We start from the raw sequence: 22,336 nt of genomic DNA on the forward strand, positions 1-22,336 counted from the left end.
TGTTGTAAGGCCTTTTTCTAAAAAACACATTTCAAAATGTTTATTTTGTTTTTTTACTTATTTTAGTTTTCTTTTTTGATTTTTTAAATAATTTTATGTTTTTTTTACATTTATTTTTAAAAAAATTAACTGTTATTTTAAAAAAAATTCTATTTTGTTTGTTACAGTATTTAAAAAAATGTTTTTATTAGTTTTAATTTTTTTTAGTTCACTAATTTATATATATTAAATTATAAAAATATAATTTATATAAAATAGTATTTAAGAAAAATGGATATACTTAAATATTTAATATAAATATAATTTTGTTAAATATTTATAAAAAATTCATATATTTAAGAGATCTAATTATTTTACCTAAACAAATTAAATAAATAAAACATGTTTAATTTTAATAGTTTGCATTGATGAAAACTATGAGTATTTAAATATAAATTAATCTACAATACTATTTTAAAAAATAATACTGTTAAAATTTAACATGTTTTATTTATTTGATTTGTTTAGGTAAAATAATTAGATCACTTAAATATATTTTTTTTCACAAATATTTAACAAAATTATATTTATATTAATTATTTAAATATATGTATTGTTATTAAATGTTATTCTATATAAATTATATTTTTTATAATTTAATATATATATAAATTAGTGAACTAAAAAAAGTTATTTTTTTTAAAAAAAAACTGTAACAAATAAAATAGAAAACTATTTAAAAAAACAAAAACTGAAATAAGTTATAAAAAAAACACATTCTAAACCGTATTTCTTAAGAAAAAAGGGCCTTACAACAATTCCTTAGGAACCAATGTAGTAAGAACGTCTTACGAAAAAAAAAACCCGTTACACGTTGTGACATTGTCAAATCAATCTCACAATGTCAAAATGAAAAAAAAGAAGTAAGAAATCAATTTGGGAGAATCAATTTTTCATCTTGCACATTAATTTGTACCATTTATATTTATATTAAGTATTTAAATATATACATTTTTCTTAAATATTATTCAAAAAAAATTATACTTTGTCATAAATTAAAAAATAGTGTTTAATCAAATTTACACGATATAATATTTATATCAACTATCCTCTATAGTGCACAATATAAAAAAATAATACGTTGAGAAGTTGATTTCTGATCTTAAATAGTAATTTGTATTATTTGTGTAAATAATTTTTGGATTGCATTATTTGAATAATTTTTTTAAATTTTTTTGTATTATTGGGATGAAAAAATTAAAATTTTGCAATTTATAATTGTTGTATTTGACTTGAGTAGAATTACCTCTAGTGGAGGGAATATGTAAAATCCATTAAAATAGTTTTGGGTCTAAATAGAAAAGAAATGATTGGAAAAAAATTATATTAAAAGTAATCAGTTAGTTTGTTTTTCGGAAGAGATTAATTGTTTACAAAATCAATAAATATTCGGTAAACAGGGGATTGAAACTTTGAGTCCTAAAACAAATCCAAATAATAGAAAGAGATGAGGATTTGATGGACCACATGACAAGGGAGATAATGGCTTTAATTAATTTGTTGTTTTATTCTCACTGCTTTAACAAATTTTAAGTTTGTATTGATCATACTTAATGAACACACGCATTTTTAATGATGGAATTGTTCTTAAATTCACATGGCCGACTTAATTTATTTTAGAGAAATAATTATTATTTTTTTATTTTTTATGAAAATTAAAAATCATTATTTTCATAATTTAATATTTTACAAACAAACACTGAATCGTTTATAATATGAGTTCAATTTAATTGATCTTAAAAAATAACGAGTCTAATTTTGATGTATTGTCAATTATAAAGATTTTTATACTATTAACTATTTAAAAACCAACTTGCATATGACTTTTAAAATAATTATTACAAAATTTAATGATTTTATTATACATATTAATTCATAATTGTATGAGAGTGTAAATTGTTTTTAGATGTATCACAATTAAATTCAAAAACAATATTTCTCTAAAATAGTAATTCCTAAACAATATACACAAATTAATCTATTGAGATTATCTTGGAGAGTACATGTACCTTCTATACTTAGATGAGTATGTAGTGTATCTTCAAGAGCAAAGGTTTAATATTCATAGTGACATGATCCCATCACTTTAGCTTTTATGTTTTTTATTGGCTAAATGGTATGCATGATGAATTGTGTTCCAAGTCTCATAATATTGTTTGGGATCACGTGGATGCAAATGGGTTTTTAAGACTAAGCATAGTCCAAATGATAAAGTTGAGGGCTATAATTACAAAGTTAAACTAAGAGCAAAAGGTTAGTCAAAGAGAAGAGACATTAATTATAAGGAGACTTTCAAGTTATCATGGCTTTGGTTGCTCATCTTGATTTAGACATATGGATGTGAAAATGTTTGTTCTAAATGAAGATTCTGTTGAGGATGTCTATATGGTTCAACCTAATGGTTTTGTTGAAATTGGCAAGGAGCATTTGATTTGCAAGATTAAAAAGTCTATTTATGGACTAAATTTTAGGCATATAAGCAATGATATTAAAAAGTCTATTTATGGATGTGAAAATGTTTGTTCTAAATGAAGATTTTGTTAAGGATGTCTATATGGTTCAACCTAATGGTTTTGTTGAAATTGGCAAGGAGCATTTGATTTGCAAAATTAAAAAGTCTATTTATGGACTAAATTTTAGGCATATAGGCAACGATATTATAAATTTGATCAAGTTTTCACCTCCTCTAGCATAAGAAAAAACGCCTCATGATCAATGCATTTACTTAAATACTATGAGAGTAATTTTATAATTGTTGTTTTGTAAGTCGACAACATTTTTCATGCTAGTAATTCTATTTACCATTGACAAAGTGAAAGTTAATGTCAAGTATCTACTTTGTTACGAAGGATTTTAATGATACTTTAGTTTTGGCATGGTCATCTAGATTTAACATGATAGGTCATGCGGCATTCTTGGATTATTTCGTAATGGATATATTGAAAAGATCCTCTCATGAGGTTTAACATCCATTCTTTCTCCTTATGTGTTGCACTTATTCAAAAAGGTGGCAAATTCTCTAAAATTCAATGTCCCCAAAAGGCCAAAATGATATAGAAAGGATTGATATGAAATAATTGATTGTTGGTAGTTAATGTATGCTGAAGTTTATTATCATTATTGCTAACGTTTTAGGGAGTTACTTGAGCAACCCAAAATTAGGTCATTGGAAAATCATGAGATATTTACAAACCAAGGGGTTATATATTAACTAATAAGAAGTCTAATCAACTTCATGCAACTAGTTATTTTGATTTTGCAATTTGCCTTGGCAATCAAAAGTCTACTTCCATCTTTATCTTGATGATAGCAAGTGAAGATATTTGTTGGATGAGTGTTAAGTAAACTCTTACAACTACTTATACCACTACAAGGCTACTTATCCAAGCATGTAGCTAAAAAACTCAATTTCTGACTTTACATATTGTTAAAAGCATCTCTAGGTTCCTCACCTATACTATGACAGTACTATTATCGTGGCAATACTATTATTTTGAAAATGACAACTTTATCTACACTTTATAACAATCCACATAATATATATGTACTATAGTAGAATAAACATTTGCTCAATAACAATGGATTAATTTTTTTTTTTTACGTATCTAAGCTTAATCATTAAGTCATCTTAATTTTCCAAGTTGACGCAAATCTCCAGGTAAAATGCTTTTACTTATGCTTTGACACTTGTCTTAATGTCTTTCATGCACTGATTAAAATAATTGGGTTTTAACTTGTTCAAAAGTACAATTGCTTTACAATTGCTATGCCACAATTATTTATCTCGGAAATAATTTCTCTTTTCAAAGTTAGTGCTAAAAGTTTAAACAGTTGCTCTTGATCAACTAACTTTGCGACCTCGGGTTTTTGAAACGTAAGATGATGATATAATTAATGTATATTATTTTAAGTTGATTTGGTAATAAAAAGTAAAAAATTTAATGTGTGAATAAATAAATTATTACATATTTAGATTTATTGTGTCAATTAATTGAATGTTCAAGTTATATATTTTTTTGGCCTAAAAAGTTATATTTTTTTGTGAATTATAATGATGATAAATTTATATTTAATTACATCAAGAAATGAAATTAGTGAAAGATATATATAGTTCACAAGTTAATTTTTTTTAAGAGAGTTCACAAGTTAAATTAAACAACAGTTGATCGGTATAATAATAATTGTCCACTTTATTAGCACCTTTATTTTTTTTCTCATATCAATAAAGTCTACATTTTCAGGTGAATAACTCCAAGCTAACTTCAAGGAGGTTTTGTTTTAGACGAGATATAAAGTTTAGTTAATTTAATGATACCAATTTTAAATAGGTAAATTAATTAAAAGAATGGATAAATATTACAATAAAGTGAATAAACTAACTGTAAACAAATAAGTAATCAATAATCTATATTATCTTATCTGTCTAGATAGGACAATGCTTTTCGGATATATACATGTTATAAAGATTTGAATGGATTCCGTTACAATGATTATTTGAATTCTTATCCTTTAAAGGAAAAAAAGATTATTTGAATTCTTTACAACTAAAGTACCGATTGATGTGCAATCCGCCCCTCAATTGATTTCACAACGGATATTATAAATAATGCAGCTGCTTTTTTTTTTTTTTGACGACTAATTTCTAATGGAAATTCTAATGGGTTAGATCTAGTGAATTTTTTTTAATTATAAAATTTAAATTTGAGATTTTATTTGAGGTATTTCTGAAAGTACAACCATACCATTCATATTAACGACATGTTGATTTCCAATATTATTTATTATAAAGATTTGTACTATGTTGTAATTAAAAAGAGAAAATAGGTAAAATAATTTTTTTGAACTTATATGTAAAATAAAATAAGGAATATAATAAGATGAGATAGAAATAATATTATAAAAAACTAATTAGAATGCAAAATATTTTATTCTATTATTTAATTATAAAATGGTTAAATTATTTGGAAATTTACAAATAGGCCCTCAAACTAAATTTTTAATTGGGTTCTTGGTAATGTAAATTTGTTTGATCGAGTTCCTTAAATTTTAAAATTGTCCTAAATTATCATTTTCTAATTATTTTAAGTTGCCATAAACAACTGCAGGCCCTACTTTTTTTTAGTTTAGGGACACGATTAAAAATATTTTAGTTTAGAGATTTACTTAAAAATTTTCAAATAATTCAAGAATTTACAGAATAATTTAATATATAAATTGTGGTGAGATTATTAATTTTGTAATAATTATTCTACAAGATATATTTATAATAATTTGTCATATATATATAATAATTTTAATTTTTGATAACATACAAATGTTTATTATAAGATTATATAAAAGTTAAATTTTAATTGTGCTTTTAGATGGCTTAAATACAGCGATTCCGTGAAATTAAATTGGTGAGTTGTCATTAACAAGAGTCAGCGAACTGGACAATAATCACTGGACAGGTATGAAGTACCTGTACAACAAGCTTTATATCATCACTGCAAAGTTAGTCATATGGCACTTTTTTTTTTCTCAAAAAAATAAAATAAAAAATTAAATAAAACGTTTGACTTTCACATATTGATTTTTATGTAAGATAAATATCCAATTTACTCCTTAAATTTCTAAGGTGATGACTCTTAAAAAATAAAAAATAAATAAAAATTGTATTCTTGAATTTTCAAACATAATTACCTAAGTTCAGTTTGCAGTTGCAATCCTCAAAGGTGGAATTGGCGCAGCAGATGTGTTGTGGATTCAAACGAAGAAGGAAGAGGAGAATGTGAAATTGGTTTGTTCGGTGCGTTGTGATTCCAAAGCCACGACGTTGACAGTAGTGAACGCACACATCGACGGTTGTCTTGCATGTACGGTGAGAGAACAACAATAAATGCAGAGGTCAAAATTGAAGGCACCAAAGAGGTGCTTTATGGCGGAGATTTTCAAGCTAAAAGAGGACGTGGAAGAGGAGAATTCACCATTGGAGACCAAGACGGTGCTGAAACTTTTTTCATTCCACAACGACAAGGTTTCAATTGTAGTCATGAAGTTTTGGTGGCTCTTGGGGAAGCTCGAGGCTTTGAGAAACAACAAAGTTTTGTTCGAATTAGTGAAATCCATTGGAGGAAACTGGAAGTTTGTGGAGAAAGAGATAGAGGAGGAATCAGAGGGAGAGAAGGAGAAAAAAAAAATAGTAAAAAACAGAACTTACTCGTTGACAATTTAGTCCCTTTAAGTCAGCATCACATAAGCACGTTCATTTGGGTTAATTAAAAAAATTGATGACATGATGAATTTGTTAGACTTTTTATAAATTTAAGGATAAAATTTTAATTTTTTATGACGTAACTTTCAACGCTCAACAAACTTAAAAACCAAATTGGATATTTATCATTTTTTATCACAAATGTTAATCGTTAGTGTGAACACATTCACTTGCTTAGTTAATAATTAAATAAAAATAATAATAATATTTATTACAGAATAAAGTAATAAATCTAAAATTTTCATAATCTTGCGATAAAGGACATCACATATATAACTCAAATAATTCAAACTCAAATAAATACTCTAATTGTCAATAAAATATATTGGCCCACATTTAGTCTTACAAGTCCTTAAAACATAATCAACTTTAAGAAATAAAATCGTTAATTTAGTTTCAAAATCATAGACGTAAAACAATAAAAACTAATTTTCAATGTCACAACCTTTTAGAACTTTATAATCCCAAAATAAAACTAAAAACAAAAGATAATAAACATAGGTCTAAGCCTCTCCTCCAATATCATCATCATCATGACCTCATAGAGTTTCTCCTGCAAAGGTGACATTGAGTTTAAACACAAACAAATGAGAAATGAGATGCATCTCACAATATACATAAAACTCAAAGAAGGCATAAAGATATAAGATGCATTATAGGAATTGTATCACAAAAACACACATCAACTTCAAATGTCCCATACACACATAGACACACATGCATGATGTTTCAACCTTGTAAAGATGCTTCACACATGTGATCAACATGAACTTAAAAGAAATTTCAAATCGTTGCACCCTTAAGGTCAGAGTTATAGGTCAATTCATTCATGACCTCTCTAGTTAGGTTCATAAACCTCCTTTACTTCAAAACACATGCACCATATGATGAATGATTTCTAGACAATATGTTCATGATTTATTTTCAAAATCCCTTAAAAGATTCTTATCCCACAAAGATTAGATTCTCCTAATATTTGCACAATAAATACACATGTCATGACACATTGTATTTACATCTAGTACACAAGATATCACATGATATGAGAAGTCAATTAAATACATAAGATATCACATATTATGATAAGTCAATTTTATAATTCCAATTCTCATAATTACACTCTTAATAAACAATCTCAACAATCTCATGTCAAAAATCGTTTGTACATACATAAATGTATAACTAACACGTGCATAAACTTTGACACAATAATCATTTTCAGCATCTCTCCTCAACACCACTAAGAATAATATCATAATAACAATCAATAATATGAACAGTACACCGTATACATATATACTAATAGAGCTAATAGTAAAACAAAAACTAATAACAAAAGACTAAATATAGTAACTTAGACTACTATTCTTAACTAATTCAAAATAATAACATTATGTAATATATCTTACGTGTGTAAACTTAAACAAAACACAAACACAATATATATATATATATATATATATATATATATATATATATGAATAATTTGTTAATACTAGTGTGCACCCCCACTAAACCTTGTGTACCTATTTCAAATTAAAGCCTTAATATATACCTCGAAAACGTGATTTGTGACTTAGTATATATATATATATATATATATATATATATATATATATATATATATATATATATATATATATATATATTTTGCCATCACGCCATTTTTTTATGCTTCAAAACAAATATATGGGCACTTGCAACATCTTTTGGTAATAATTAAACTTTACTCACAACAATTGTTATTGTTATACACGTATACAAGAAAGGATTCAATTTCAACATAGCAAATTCAACCTATGCATAAGGGAAGCCTTTCCTGTCATGAGAATCGTAGAAAACTCATCGATAATAACAATATCACCACAAACAAATTAAACATAGATAAAATAAGTCAATCATTTGAAAATTGTATCCAATATACATAAATAATCAGATATAATTAATCAAAATCCATAATAATCACAAAAGGAGAAAAACACAAATCACAATTAAGCACTTATGTAACTAAATCATAATACAAAGTTAATAAACATGATTTGGGGTATTTGTAATCTATCCAATTGAATCTAAATATAAACCTATGATCATATAATTTAGCTATGACTCATTGTGACTTATACAATAGAAGAGAAAGAGAGAACACACTCTCCCTTACCTCAAGTATGTGTTCATCTAAGAAAAGCAATAGAAATGATAATCTTCTATGTTTTCTCTCCTTTTATTGTTTGCGAATCTAATGACACAATAACAAAAAGAGGTTATGTAAGAAACTTGTAAGCTTTTAGAGTTGAATTAGATTTCCCAAGATTAAAGACCCAAAAATATTTAATCCAACCTAATTTTATATTATTATTATTAAAAAAATCTAATAACAAAATATTTAATAAAAACTAATATATTTTTATAAATATATTTTAAAAAAATATTACAATGTTAGTTTTGTTAGTAAAAATGATCAAATCTATAACTTTTTTGTTCTTTTCTTTTTCCTTAACCATCTATCTCATCCTATATCTCCATTGATTTTTATGTTTTAGCCATACGATTGTTTTCATGTGCCTAAACTTTCACATCTGATTGGAGAAAGTTATCTTCTTGCTTTTTTTAATAAATAAAAATTTTGTCGAACAAAAATTCTTTAGAAGTTTTTTTTTATAAAAAATGAAAGAAATATAAACTTAACTATACAATTATATATGAATAATTAGAATAAAAAAAATATTTAAAATCATATAATTATTTAAAAATTATACATTTTCAATATTTTAATCTTAAATATTTAAGATAAAATTTAATGATGAATATTAATTTATCTCTCTTATCCTCACATTATACAATTTCCTACTAATAATGGTTAGTTCAAGAGGCTGGAACTTAAACTTCTTAAAACATGTGATGAAGGATTCAAATCCTGACTAATGTGTATGAAAAAATTATTTGGTGGGAGGAAACAACCCATATGAGTACCAATAGATTTTTTGAGGAGGTTAAAAATTTAAATAAACAATCGAGTTACTCTTTTATAATCGCATGCATTTTAGTCAGGGGTGTAACTGAGTTGTGTTTAATCTATTTTGAGATTTCACTTAGTAGAATATAATTGGATTGAGTTAGATTGAGTTTTTTTTTTTTTTTTAAATCAAACCAATTTAATTTTAATTGGGTTGATTTCGGTTGAATAATCAAATGGGTTGACTAATTAAAAATTGATTCTTTAAACTGTGTTTATAAGCTCGTTTGAGCATTTCAATGTTAATCCATTGTGAAAAGGGTGAAAGGAGAGGATTAGTCAAGTGTCAATCGAAATAAAAGCTTCAAAATCGGAATTAAACGTGCATTTCCGACTAACATCATTTGGGCTGCTTGGTGAAAATATTACAACTTCAGCAAGTAACAGTCTTATGGTTTACTCTATTGTAAAGTTTAAAATAAAAAAAATGGAAAAATTTAAAATTGGCTTTTATATATAGAAATTTTCACATTCATTTTTTTATTTCTCTCTCTCTCTCTCTCTCTCTTTTTCTATCGTATTATCTGTTTAGTATATGTTGTATCTCTTTCCTTCTTTTTTTCTTTTTTTATGTCATATATTCATACTAAAGTCCACAACTACCGTGTTGTTTAGACTTCTCAATCATACCTATGACAACGCAATTAATATGAACAGTTTAGTTTAGGTGTTATATTTGAAACCCATGAAAGAACGGAATCTATATATCAAGCTAGTGCTAGCTAATTTTTCCCCCACTTCTTATCCAATAAATTGACCGAAAGTGTTCAGAGAAATCCATTGATGCATGAAATGGTTGCTTGAGTAAAGTGCCTGTAGCTTGTGTACCAGAGATACCCAACTTTCTCCATCAACTTATGCTGAACTTTCCTTGCAAGATACGTGGTTATGGTTCCGGATCCCCCCAACCTCTTGCATCAATAATCAAATTGTAAATCTCAAACTCCTATTATGGGGAAACTAAGTATAACACATTTGTCTCCCTATAATTGGAATGCTTAATAAAAGATTTATGAATCTACTGGCTAAAAATAAATGCAAATACATACATGTTCATATTTACTAATATGTACGTGAGTTTTGCTAACTATTTTCTTTAAAAGATGTAGTATTTTTTAACCAAAAAAATATTAGGTGTTTTAATCATTTAAAAATAAATATTCAATAATTATCATTTTTTAACATAACAAAATACTTTTTTTTTCCTAACTAGAGCTAGTGTAATAACAATACTTATTATCATTTTTTTGATTTTGACACAACCTACTAGGATTGGTCTAATGGTTAGGGGTTTGAGTAGTATGTATATTGTACAGTGATAGATTGGATTGGAGACTCAAAAGAAACAAAATTAAATAACTTAAAGATTTTATAAGATAGATCTAAAATATAATAACATTATATAGTTTTATTTGAATTTCTTAAAAACTGGATGATAATGTAAGAAAATTCCCAGTAACATAATTCATATGAATTTAATTAGAACACCCACAATATTTAAGTAAGATCACTTACTTGTTGAGGAATGTTAAAATATTTAAGTAAGATCATTTTCTTTGTTATGTTAATGAATTATTTCTAATGGGAAAATATTTTGCATAAAATAATATCAACATCAATGATTCTATAGAAGTCACCAGAAATCTCTCTTTGATACATCTTTATCCCTTTCCCTTGTACACGTCTCTCAAGGTTGTGTTCTGGTTCATTTGAATTTGAATCATCAACCACGGCACCTAGTTAGGCGCTAGAAACACATCATTCATCCATGAACACTTTATATTTTTTATTTTGCCAATATCCATGGATTCTTCTGTAATCCTATTGCTCGGTTTTGCTTTCGACTTTTTGGTCATAAACGAGGGCTTTGTTTTATTAGAAAAGAATATCTTTAGTGAGTGAGGTCTATAGTCGGGGTTCATCTTTGTAAGACTCCACCACTTTTTCTTTTTTCTTTTTTTTTCCTCAGTAGTTTCCCTCCTATCCCATTCCCAAGTCATAAAGTTAAAGAGCAAAACTTTATTTTGGTGGTTGGAAAAAATATATAATTTAGTTAGTTGGTCCCTTAAATATAATTAAAGCATTGATTGTGTAAAAAAAATTACTCTACAAATGCCATTCTATCACAAACCAATATAAACGGCAAGTTTGTCATAACAAAAAAGCTGTTATCTGTGTTTTGTTTAGATGAGCAGGGCACATCTTGTGCTCTACTTTTTCTTATTGATAAAAATTTTATTATAAAAAAATATTTACAATACAATAATTATCTTAAAATAATATTTTTGGTGGATTGATTGTGTAAAATATTCTACCAATAATATATAAAAATTAAACTCTTAATTATCACATAAGACAATTCATGATTGAATATAGTGTAAAAAATATCAATTATCAAATTAGTTTTTAACTTGTGAAGTCTATGGTTTTTATTTTTGTGTACATTGTTAACTTTAAAAGGTTTTTTTATACCATTAAAAAGATGATACATTTAACTCAATCAATTGAGATAAAAACATAATATTTTGTCAAATTTATGTATTACTATTTAGAATATTTGCATATCTTTAAAATAAATTCGGGTCATATGAGATCATTTGGACTTAATTAACTCAATGTGATTTATCATTTTAATCATACAAATTAACATATTAACATGTTACACATCTCAAAAAGGAGGGATAAAAAAAGTTTAGAAGGAATAAATTGGTAAAATTTATGTCTTGAGATAATAAATTGATACAAAAATGTTTTTCAATAATTAAAATTAAAGTTTATTCTACCAACAAGTTTATTTAATACTCTTAAATAAGGTCTCAAGTTCAATCTTTGTGGATGAAAAAAATATGATTTAAAAAAAAAAATCCTATAATAATGAATTAGATTTTGTAGCAAAGATTAGTCAAGATACTCCGTTTGTGGGTATAAAAAAAGTTTATTCTATGATATAGAAGCCTTTGGCTTGATTTGTTTAAAATTTTCAAAAAATAAATTTAAAAATAAGCATTTTTTTAAAAAATTAATAAACAAATAGAATTTATTTTTCAAAATAAACAAAAAATGTTTTTTGTCAAGCATAAGTAATTCAGATAAACACATCGTACGATAGGCCATAGATTAGGAGGATTTTTACCTATTCTAAATTTTCAAAGACATGCAAAAAATAATAATAGATCTCATCGTTAATGTTAATTTTAACATAAATTTTTAAATCGTAATTCATAACTAAATATTACAAAATTGAATTTTTATTAAAATGAAATTCAAATAATTTATTTTATAATAAAAAATCTTTAATTAAATATTTAATTAAATTAAATATTTAAATTAGTAAATTTATTCGTGTTTTACTAAGAAAACATAAAGCTATTTATTTTATTAAAACAAGTATTTTTTTTTTCAAGAAATAATTTTAAACAATCTCACTCTTTTAATTTGCCGTAAAAAAAATGAAGTTACAATTTTGAAATAATTTTCAAATATCTTGCTGCTGTTATGAAAATCGTCAAATAATTTGGGCCTGGTTTTCCTGCTGCTGCTCCTGACAATTCAAAGGCCTCCTGAAAAGCATTATTTGTGGCTCAGGTCGATGAATTGCATAATGAACCCAACCACGGCTCTGTTGAACCCCAATTGCTCGACACTCATTCTGTAAGTTAAAGTTAAAACCAAAACCGAATACTTAGAGCAGCCATTAAACTTGCATAATTCAAAGGATACCGATGCTACTTTTTACTATATCAATTTAGTTTTTATATTTATCAAGACAAAATTGTCTTTAGTCTTTAATGAAGGAATAAAATCACATTACTTTTAGTAAAATATAGGAACTAAAACTATATTATTTTTTTATATAAATTAGACCAATATTTTAAAATTTCAAAATATATTTTACAAAAATAAGTACTTACTTCGGAGAGAAGTCGATTCTTAGGAAGCAGTTTGGCAACTTCAGGAGGCAGAACCACGTGTCTGAACAACAAATTAATATAAAAAAATCCATAAAACTGTTTTTTCTTTACCAGCAAAAAACTAAGTTAATCACAAAGAAAATGAAGGAAATGGAATTGTGCGTATACCTACCGATATTCATAAGTATCGTCGTAGTACTTATCGGAGTACGAGATCTCACCCATCCTAAAAAATTGTGACTTTGCTCGATTCAATATGCTAAAAGGCAAAATAAACATTTTCAAAGTTAATTAACAATCAAATAATTGGAAATGCTATCTGTATCCTTCTTGGTCGTGCGTCAATCATAATAGTCTCAAGTTTCTTCATGTTTATACACTTTAGGCTGAAAAATTGTGTATCTTTTCTTGTTGTACGTTGACCGAGATGATTTCAAGGTCCTTAATGATTGTTTATTGATTGACCTACGATTTACTCTAGATGTTTGTTTTGAGTCAGTATCCAAGCATGTTCATGATTGTTATCGTTATACCACAATTATAACCCATGAAGTCGTAATGATCATAAAGAAGACATTGTTATGAGACACCTTTAACATCTAATCAATAGGTAATAAAGGGAAAAAGTAGTGATCGTTGATTAGAGGGATCGACCTTGTCAATAAAAACCCCTTAGTTAGAGCTGAGAAGGTAGATTACATTTGGTATCAGTTGAATGCTCTTGGGCTAGGTCCCATAAATCTTATGTGAGACTTAGTTACATGAATATTTTGGCCCTCACCGTGGGGCTATACTGAAACTTTCCCCATCGTCTTGTTAAGCTTTGTGTTCTTTGATGGAATGAGTGAGGAGATGAATGACGGTTCCACGTCAAAGACACCTATTGTGTCGTCGATGTTGGAATATCTGATGGCAAAAATGGCAGAGATTATGAGACAATTTGAGGTGTCTGAATGATAAAAAACGAGGCATTAAGAGGTCAAGACTACCTACGTCTCCAAAATGAAGAGGCTAGGAGGATAGCAAAATGATGAAATAAGGAGGTGGACAAACACTGTCGAAACAACGATGTAGAACCAAGCGGTGAATCTGAGGCGATTGAAAAGAGAAGCAATGATTGAGTTGTCGAGGGATTTCAAACCCTTTGCCAAGGCAGTGGTGAATGAAGCAAGTCCACTTGATTTCTTGGACCCAAAGATTCCACAATTTGATAGGACCACAAATCCTACTCAACATTTGAAGAAGTATTGTGCTCATATGATAATGAGTGGTGGTAATAATGCCCACCACTGTAAGTTTTTTTGTGGGAACACTAACAAGTATCATGTTGGATTGGTTCAGTGGAATAATTGATGGGTCTATTGCTCATTTTGATGAGTTGTCATGTCTATTTACTACCTAGTTTGCAACTAATAAAGAGAAACCACTAACAACAACTAATTTATTTGACATTCGTCAGTAAGAAATTGAATCCCTTAAAGATGTGTTGGCTCATTTCAATGCGACAACAATACAAGTCTTAGAGCCAAATGATCCTCACAGTGACTTTATTGATTGTTGTCTGAGCCCCATTGAAGAATTGAAGGAGATTGAGATAGCCAAAGGGAGGAAAGTAAAGATAGGATCAACGTTGGATCTTATCTTTGAAACCGCACTTGTTGATGTTCTAAGATGTAATATTGGAGCTTTTGCCTACAACTCAATAGACATGCCAAGCATAGACCCAAATTTCCTCTATCACATATTGACTTTAGATCCCTCAACAAAGCCAATCATCCAAAAAAGAAGAAAATTTCATGAGGAGAAGATGAAAGCAATTGTTGATGAAACAAAAAAGTTGATAGATGCTGACCATGTCAGATAAATTTAATATCCAACCTGGTTAGCAAATGTAGTGATGGTGAAAAAGTCAAGTGGGAAGTGGAAAATGTGTGTCAAATTCATAGACTTGAATAAGGCCTATCCCAAGGACTCATATCCACTGCCAAACATTGATTGCTTAGTTGATGGAGCCTCAGGTTCTTAGTTACTTAGCTTCATGGATGTCTACTCTGGATATAACCAAATCAAAATGCATCCCATGGATGAGAACAAAATGACTTTCATTCTTGGACAACCCAATTATTACTACAAGGTCATGTTTTTTGGCTTGAAGAACGTTGGTGCTACTTACCAAAGATTGATGGATAAAATCCCGACCAATCTGATAGGAAGGAATGTAGAGGCCTACATCGATTGTAACACCCTAAGGGTGTTGCCGTAATTATGCTTATTTTTCTAGAACATGAAAATTAAAAACATTTGTACTACATTATCATGCAGAAGCTAACAAATAAATATACAAATTAGAATATAACTATAATATTGATAAATAAAAATGATCCCTTGTAACAAGGGTTTCATACATCATATGAAATGAATTACATATAATCATAAAATATAACTAGACTATGTTCTCCATAACAAGACTCCATGCTCCACAATCCACATCACCACCTGTTTCCAAAAAGAAGGAAACTTAAAGGGATGAAACATAATGTTTCAGTGAGTCTTTTAAGGGCTCTACAATTCGATTAGACTCTTCTACTCAAACAACCCATCATTCATTTGTTTCTCATGGCTTTACCCCCACTTGGTATTTATCAAATTTTACCACTTTTATAGTTAGGTTTACATCCATTGAATCGTAAGTTCTTGCTTCAAACTTATCCAATATACTCACTTACCACACTAGTTCATCTTCACTAATATCTTGGGATTTACTCTTACCCAGACTTATACTCAACTTTACTCTTTCCACACTAGCTCTCCCTCTTACGGTAACTTCATTTTCCTTACTCGGGCTTTACTCTTCAAAACTAACATTGCTTTAGTCTATGCTAAAAAACAATATACATTATAGCCTATACTCACATAATGCTATACTATATACTATATAGATCTCTCTTTATGCCCTTAAAGAGGAACATCTCACCCATTCCAAGTCATCACAATATTTTTACATCACAATATATCATAACTAAGGATGAAACCATTCACTCATAACACAACAACAACCCAAGGCATTCATGTTATCCACATCATTAATCACCTAAGTTATATTAACTCACAATAATGCACTATGCATTAATCACCTAAGTTATATTAACTCACAATAATGCACTATGCAATGCAATGTTCTTTTCTCTTTTTCATATGCATGGGGTACCATAAAAATATTGGTGAAAGAAGCTCGAGAGGACATGTAGTAACAAACCCATATGATTCCATTACTACACTCTCACCAAGATGAGACTGTCGATGATACATTAAGGTTACCCAATCTTGCAAGGACACTCCAACCTATGGAATCAACATGAGTCATATGGAGATTCCAAAATGGATACCCCTCAAGGACAAAGTCATATTTCAACTCATTTGTGCCTTCCCCGGTAAGCTTGACCACATCCTTCGTGTTAAAAACATATGCACTTGTTTGATGCATGTCCTAAACATTCATACACAAATGGTTCCATTTAACCTCTCATTAAACATAGTGAGCCCATTTTTGCCCCACACAGGCTAGGCAACTCAGTCAAAATACCATTCAAATCCATTCTTGTCCCACATAGACCAGGTCACCCATCTCAATAGCATCTAACCATAACTCATCATATCATGGTGGTCCCTGCTCCACATGAACTCGAGCCACATATACATCTTTTCAAAATATTATCATGAAATCACTTGATTCACCATGTACACACAAATATCATACATTATAATTCACACTTTAGAGATAAAACAAAACATTCAATGATTCCACAACACTCATAAATCACCATTCAAGTTATAGCATCAATACTTGTATCCAATATCATCATTCAATCAAGTCATGTACATCTTAACTCTGTCACACATCAATTGTAGCATCTACCTACTTTGGGTTATGATTGGTATAACATCCTTTAAGTTTTAAGTATTACTTTTATCAATTTTCGTTGCGTGTCTATGACTTCTCTAAGGTGTAACCACTATATCTATAGTTAAATTAATCCTATAAAGTTGAATTTTATCTTGTTTTAAAGATAGGACAATTATTTACAACTTCTATGTTTACCTCGAAAGTTAGTTCAATCATCTGCTATGCCTAAAATTAAGAAGAAAATGAACTAATTGCATAATCCTAAAAAATTTACCTTTGCTCACTAATTGTTCCATATATAGAGTTCCAAAAGTCCAAATCCAATGAAACCAAATTCATTTGTTGGCTAACATCTAGTTATACATTTCTTATGAAGACATCTAAGCCTAATCTCGTTAGATTCATGACCTTTTCACATTAAATTCACGTTTTTGGTTACTCTATTCACATATCTTGGTTTCCATTTCATTCTCCTAATTTAAGATAAAATATCTAATTATTAAGAAAAGACAAATTACTTACACCAACAATAAAGAAATCAATAACTTAAGAAGGATAAGGTAAAACACTCACCAAGAAAGCATAAAGACAAACATCGACTAACCTGCACGAACTTGGTGGCATCTCCACCATGATCCCCACAAGTCTTAACCAAGGCTAAAACATGGGTGCAATTTAAAACATGACCCCACATTGACTATATACCCCATGTTTGGAAAATCTAAAGGAAAGATAAAAAAAATATCAACTATGAGGGGCTCTACACTTAACGCTAAGCCCACTTTATTCTGTAGTGCTCATAAGGCTTGGTGGTGTCCTCTATATATAGGGTGGAAAGGGGCTTGTGAGGTTATTTTGCTCAATGTGGACTTGAAGTATTTTTCATGATCAAGTGACTTACTTTGTGGTCAATTTTCTCTAATATAGAAGCTGGTTTTGGTTTCTAAGTATAGGAATGAATTGTAGCTTTTTTGTCAAGCTTTCCAACGGTGCAAACCACACCTCAAATGAATAAGTATAACTCAAGGTACAACATGATCTTTCTAGAGTTTCCATCATAAAACTAACAATAACTAGACAATTTTTCAAGAATTCTTATATAAGAACTTAGTATAACACTTCTCTATCACCAAATATAATGACTACAACACTAACATAATTGTATAATAATAACACCAAACATAATAGTAGTAGTAATAGTAATAACAACAACAACAATAAGAATTTACAGAAAATATAACAGAAGAGTTCTAATAAGGATTAACCTTAAGGTATATTTTTAGTACTTGAAACTTGGGATGTTAATCGATGACATGGTTATGAAATCAATGGAGGTCACTCATCACACAACCGATCTCTAGGAAGTTTTTGATACATTATGCAAGTATCAATTGAAGTTAAACACAAAGAAATGTTCATTTAGTGTCTAAGCGGGAAGTTCCTAAGTTTCATGCTCACAAACCGAGGCATTGAAGCAAATCTTGACAAATGCTTGATCATGAAAGACATGTAGAGTCTGAGTAAGTGCAACAATTATCAAGTTGGATTACCTTTTTTTCAAGATTCTTATCAAAGTCGGTAGGTAAAACCCTCTCTTTGTTTCATTGCCTAAGGAAAAATCAGAAATTCCTCTGGTTGGAAAAATGTGAAATAACATTTAAAAGAGATTATCATTCAAAAGCCAACTGATATTTACATAATTCAGCTTTGTAGAGCTTTTCCATCTCAATTTTAGACAAGTCTCTTCATCGACAAAAAAGTTTTTTGTCTTTATCAAGCTTAACCTTATCTTGCTCCAACTTTAGCTTCTTGGCTTCAAAATTCGATAACTCGATTCTCAACCGCTCCAAGTCCTTAGACAAAACAGACTTGTCCTTCTCCAGTTGTTTCTTTAATGTTGTAGCTCCTTGACTTTATCTTCGATAGCCATAAAAATAATAGTCAATCTATTAGCCTCAACCTAAATGCCTCGAAAATAACCGATGATCCCTGTAATTAACAACTTCTCATGATTGGCCTTCAAGTAGTTGTGTACTCGGTTATGCTTTAAGTGAGGAAAATACATGTTGAAAATGACTTAGCTTGATTTAGGGCATTCCCTAAATTTTGAACATCCCAATTTTCCTCAACGTCTGCATCCATAGGAGAATGGTGACCAGACCTAGCCGAACCAGGATGTTCTTGAGATTCATCCAAACTAATGAGATCTTTTTCACCAATGTCATGGTGAGGGCGCTTCGATCGGCGAGCTTCATCATTAACCTTCTTAACCAAAACATTTTTCGATGTAACTAATCCACCAACATTGACATTTTCCGCATCAGCAACAACCTTAGTAGTAGTAGTCTCAGCCGCATCCCTCTTCACCTTGTCCTCAAACAATCTTATCATTTCTCTTTTGCTTGGTGCTGCTCATTTCTTAGAAGCCCTTTTCTACATAACAATAAATTTTCATTAGTCATAAAACTTCAAACAAACAAATTTCAGCAAAGTTAAAAACAACGTGTTTACACCTATATAAACTTTCAAATCAACCCAACAATACTCCAACACTAAATTTTTGCAATTTTAAACAATGTATTGAAATAGGTAATTTCTTTAAGCCTTTTCACATCCACTTGATCTTCTTCAGAGAGTTCTCCCAACGACACACCACCATAATTTCGAGGTGTGCTCGACCAATGGAAAAGGATATTGTGATAATAGTTGGCATTCTTTCAGTTGGTCTTAAACGAAAAAAACTTATCTTTGAACCCTTTATACAACAAAGTATACAAATTTCATAAACCCCAACAATGGATGCTATTGATTGACACCCACGTTATTTTCTTGGTGTTTGTGAACTCAAAAAAATAAAAAATGAAAAACTTGTATATGGTTAGGAATAGATCAAGACATTCACATAAAACCTCAAACCCTTTAACAAAAGCCCAACTATCCGGGTGCAACTGTGTTGGTGCAACATTCAACGCCTAAAGAACCCCTCTCTAGACAACCATAGCCCTAATATGCTAATTACTATTTCATAAAAGAAGACAAAAGGCTCTTCACCGAGTTGAGGCTGAACACACACATGATCTCCTTTTTTTGCATGGCCCCAAATGATTTTATCGTCGTCCCCATCCAAAGTGAACACAAGTTCATCTTTAAGGTCGTTTAACAAACCAAGGTTGGAATATAAAGATCCTTAAAAAATTCTTGTTTGCCCATGAATAGGGTAGGGTAATCTAAGACCATTTATTTCCCAAATTTCTACCCCTAAACAAAAAATCTTAGTAAACAATGGAATGAAGGACAAAATGGTACCTTGGTATTGCTTTCTTTCAACGGAGTAACCACCACCTAGTGTTCGCTACCAAAATCGTCGCACTAGAAATCCTTTTCTTCACTCCCAAAATCGTAAAACACTATGCCAAAACTGACTTAGTGGCACCAAAAATCTTCTTTACTGGAGTGTGGAAGAGTAGGGAAGAGAGTTTGAATAAATGTAGTGACTGTCAAGGACCCACAAGCGCTTTTATACGTGCCCAATAGGTGTGTGGGAGCACAATCAATAGGTAATAAAAGAAGGGACCTTATCAATAAGAACCCTTCATTTAGAGTTGAGAAGACAAATTACATTTGGTCTCAATTGAATGTTCTTGGACTAGGTCTTGTAAACCCTTGGAGAGACTTAATTACAAGAAGACTATGAAATAAAAAATCGGCATAAAAAGAAACGAATAGAGATACAATACTTAATTGAGAAGTGAGATGGCAGAGTGGGATGTGGGGAAAGAAGAAATATATTGTACTCTCATAACAATATTTGATAGAGAAAAGAGCTTGATTGATTCTACATGTATTAAAGATCTCAACATATTAGGATTTTACGTGATTGTGATAAGAATATAGAAATAGGACGGATCGCCTTGAAGATTTCAGAATTAGAAGTTGATTTAGTTTTCTTTTAGAGAAGGATATTGACGTCACACTCAAGAAATAGTTGAGAAGGTGAGTGATAAGTGTTGGACAAGTGGCCTCAATAACTTAAGAGGGGGATGAATTAAGTTTCAAAATTTTCCCACTAACAAACTTTAACCCTCTTTTAAATGATATTTGATAGGCTCAGAATGTAGAAGAAGAATAAGTAATTAATTTAATAATGTTGTTTTAATTGCGCAAGACAAAGTAATCTGTAATAAAATAACTGAGATAAAGGAAGAGAGAAATGCAAACTCAATTTATACTGGTTCAGCCACTTCCCGTGCATACGTCCAGTCCTCAAGCAACCCACTTGAGATTTTTCACTATCTTTGTAAATCCTTTACAGACTTTGAACACACATTGGGATCCCTCACCCTTGTGTTCAAGATTCTCACAATCCAAGAGACAAATAGTCTCTTGATTACAACTGAGTTTATGAGATGAACAAAAAGATTTCTCTCCTTTAGAGTATATGATACAAATTGAAGATCTTAGAAAAATTTTCAACAGATTTGCAAGTGTTTGACCAATAGTTGTTTAGAGAGCATTTGACAATTAAGTTCTCTTAGAATATCTTTCTCTTCTTTTCGAAGTCAGACACATATATATAGGCTCATTGTGCCTTTTCAAAATGGTATGAAGAGATGTGTCTATTCAAAAAACTTTTCTGGAATTTTCTCAATCGATTACAGGATTCTGGTAATCGATTACACAGTTATATTTTGAAGGGTCATGATTTTTCAAAGTGTTTTCCGTTACTGGTAATCGATTACAAGATTTAAAATTCAAATTTCAAAACCCTTTTGAAAAGCTCATTTGAAATCTTGTCTCTAGTAATTGATTACAATGTTTGGTAATCGATTACCAGTGCCTTGATTTGTTTGAAAATATCTGTTTGAGGTCAAAACTGATCAACCAGTGAGATTCTTTTAACAAATAAACTAAGACCTTATTTTTTTTTCTTGATCTTGTTTGCTTGACCTTGAATTAATCTTGAAACAATCTCTGTTTGTTTAATCTTGAATTTTTCTTGAAGCAGTCTTATTTGATTATACTTTGACATCATCAAAACCTGTATTCATACATTTACAATAAGTCATATATTTCATTGTCACAAGTTGTCTTGATAAAACCATATTTAGTTCTTTGCCCAAGAACCAAGGGCAGTTCTCACAAAGGAAGAAAACCAAAACTTTCATTCAAACTCAATCTACTTCAAAGCTACAAAGTTTTTCCTAATTGTAGGCTAG

General features: G+C 29.3%; 1 protein-coding gene across 1 annotated transcript; it reads right to left on the bottom strand.

Moving 5' to 3' along the window:
- Positions 1-12,810: 12,810 nt before the first annotated feature.
- Positions 12,811-13,441, bottom strand: LOC114380321 (cyclin-dependent kinases regulatory subunit 1-like). The gene is made up of 3 exons (XM_028339323.1): positions 13,389-13,441; positions 13,217-13,277; positions 12,811-12,954 (listed from the first exon to the last, which is right to left on the bottom strand). The coding sequence occupies exons 1-3, from the start codon at positions 13,439-13,441 to the stop codon at positions 12,811-12,813; spliced, it is 258 nt and encodes an 85-aa protein (XP_028195124.1).
- Between the last annotated feature and the right edge of the window lie 8,895 nt (positions 13,442-22,336).

Source organism: Glycine soja, chromosome 12 (genome assembly GCF_004193775.1).
Source record: "Glycine soja cultivar W05 chromosome 12, ASM419377v2, whole genome shotgun sequence".
Taxonomy (NCBI): domain Eukaryota; kingdom Viridiplantae; phylum Streptophyta; class Magnoliopsida; order Fabales; family Fabaceae; genus Glycine; species Glycine soja.

Bases quoted from the DNA above. Each gene is read 5' to 3' on its own strand.
- LOC114380321 (XM_028339323.1), bottom strand. From the start codon at position 13,441: ATGGGTGAGATCTCGTACTCCGATAAGTACTACGACGATACTTATGAA. The intron at 13,278-13,388 runs GTAGGTATACGC...TTTGTTGTTCAG, and splicing joins GACGATACTTATGAATATCG to ACACGTGGTTCTGCCTCCTG. The intron at 12,955-13,216 runs GTAAGTACTTAT...TTTAACTTACAG, and splicing joins AGAATCGACTTCTCTCCGAA to AATGAGTGTCGAGCAATTGG.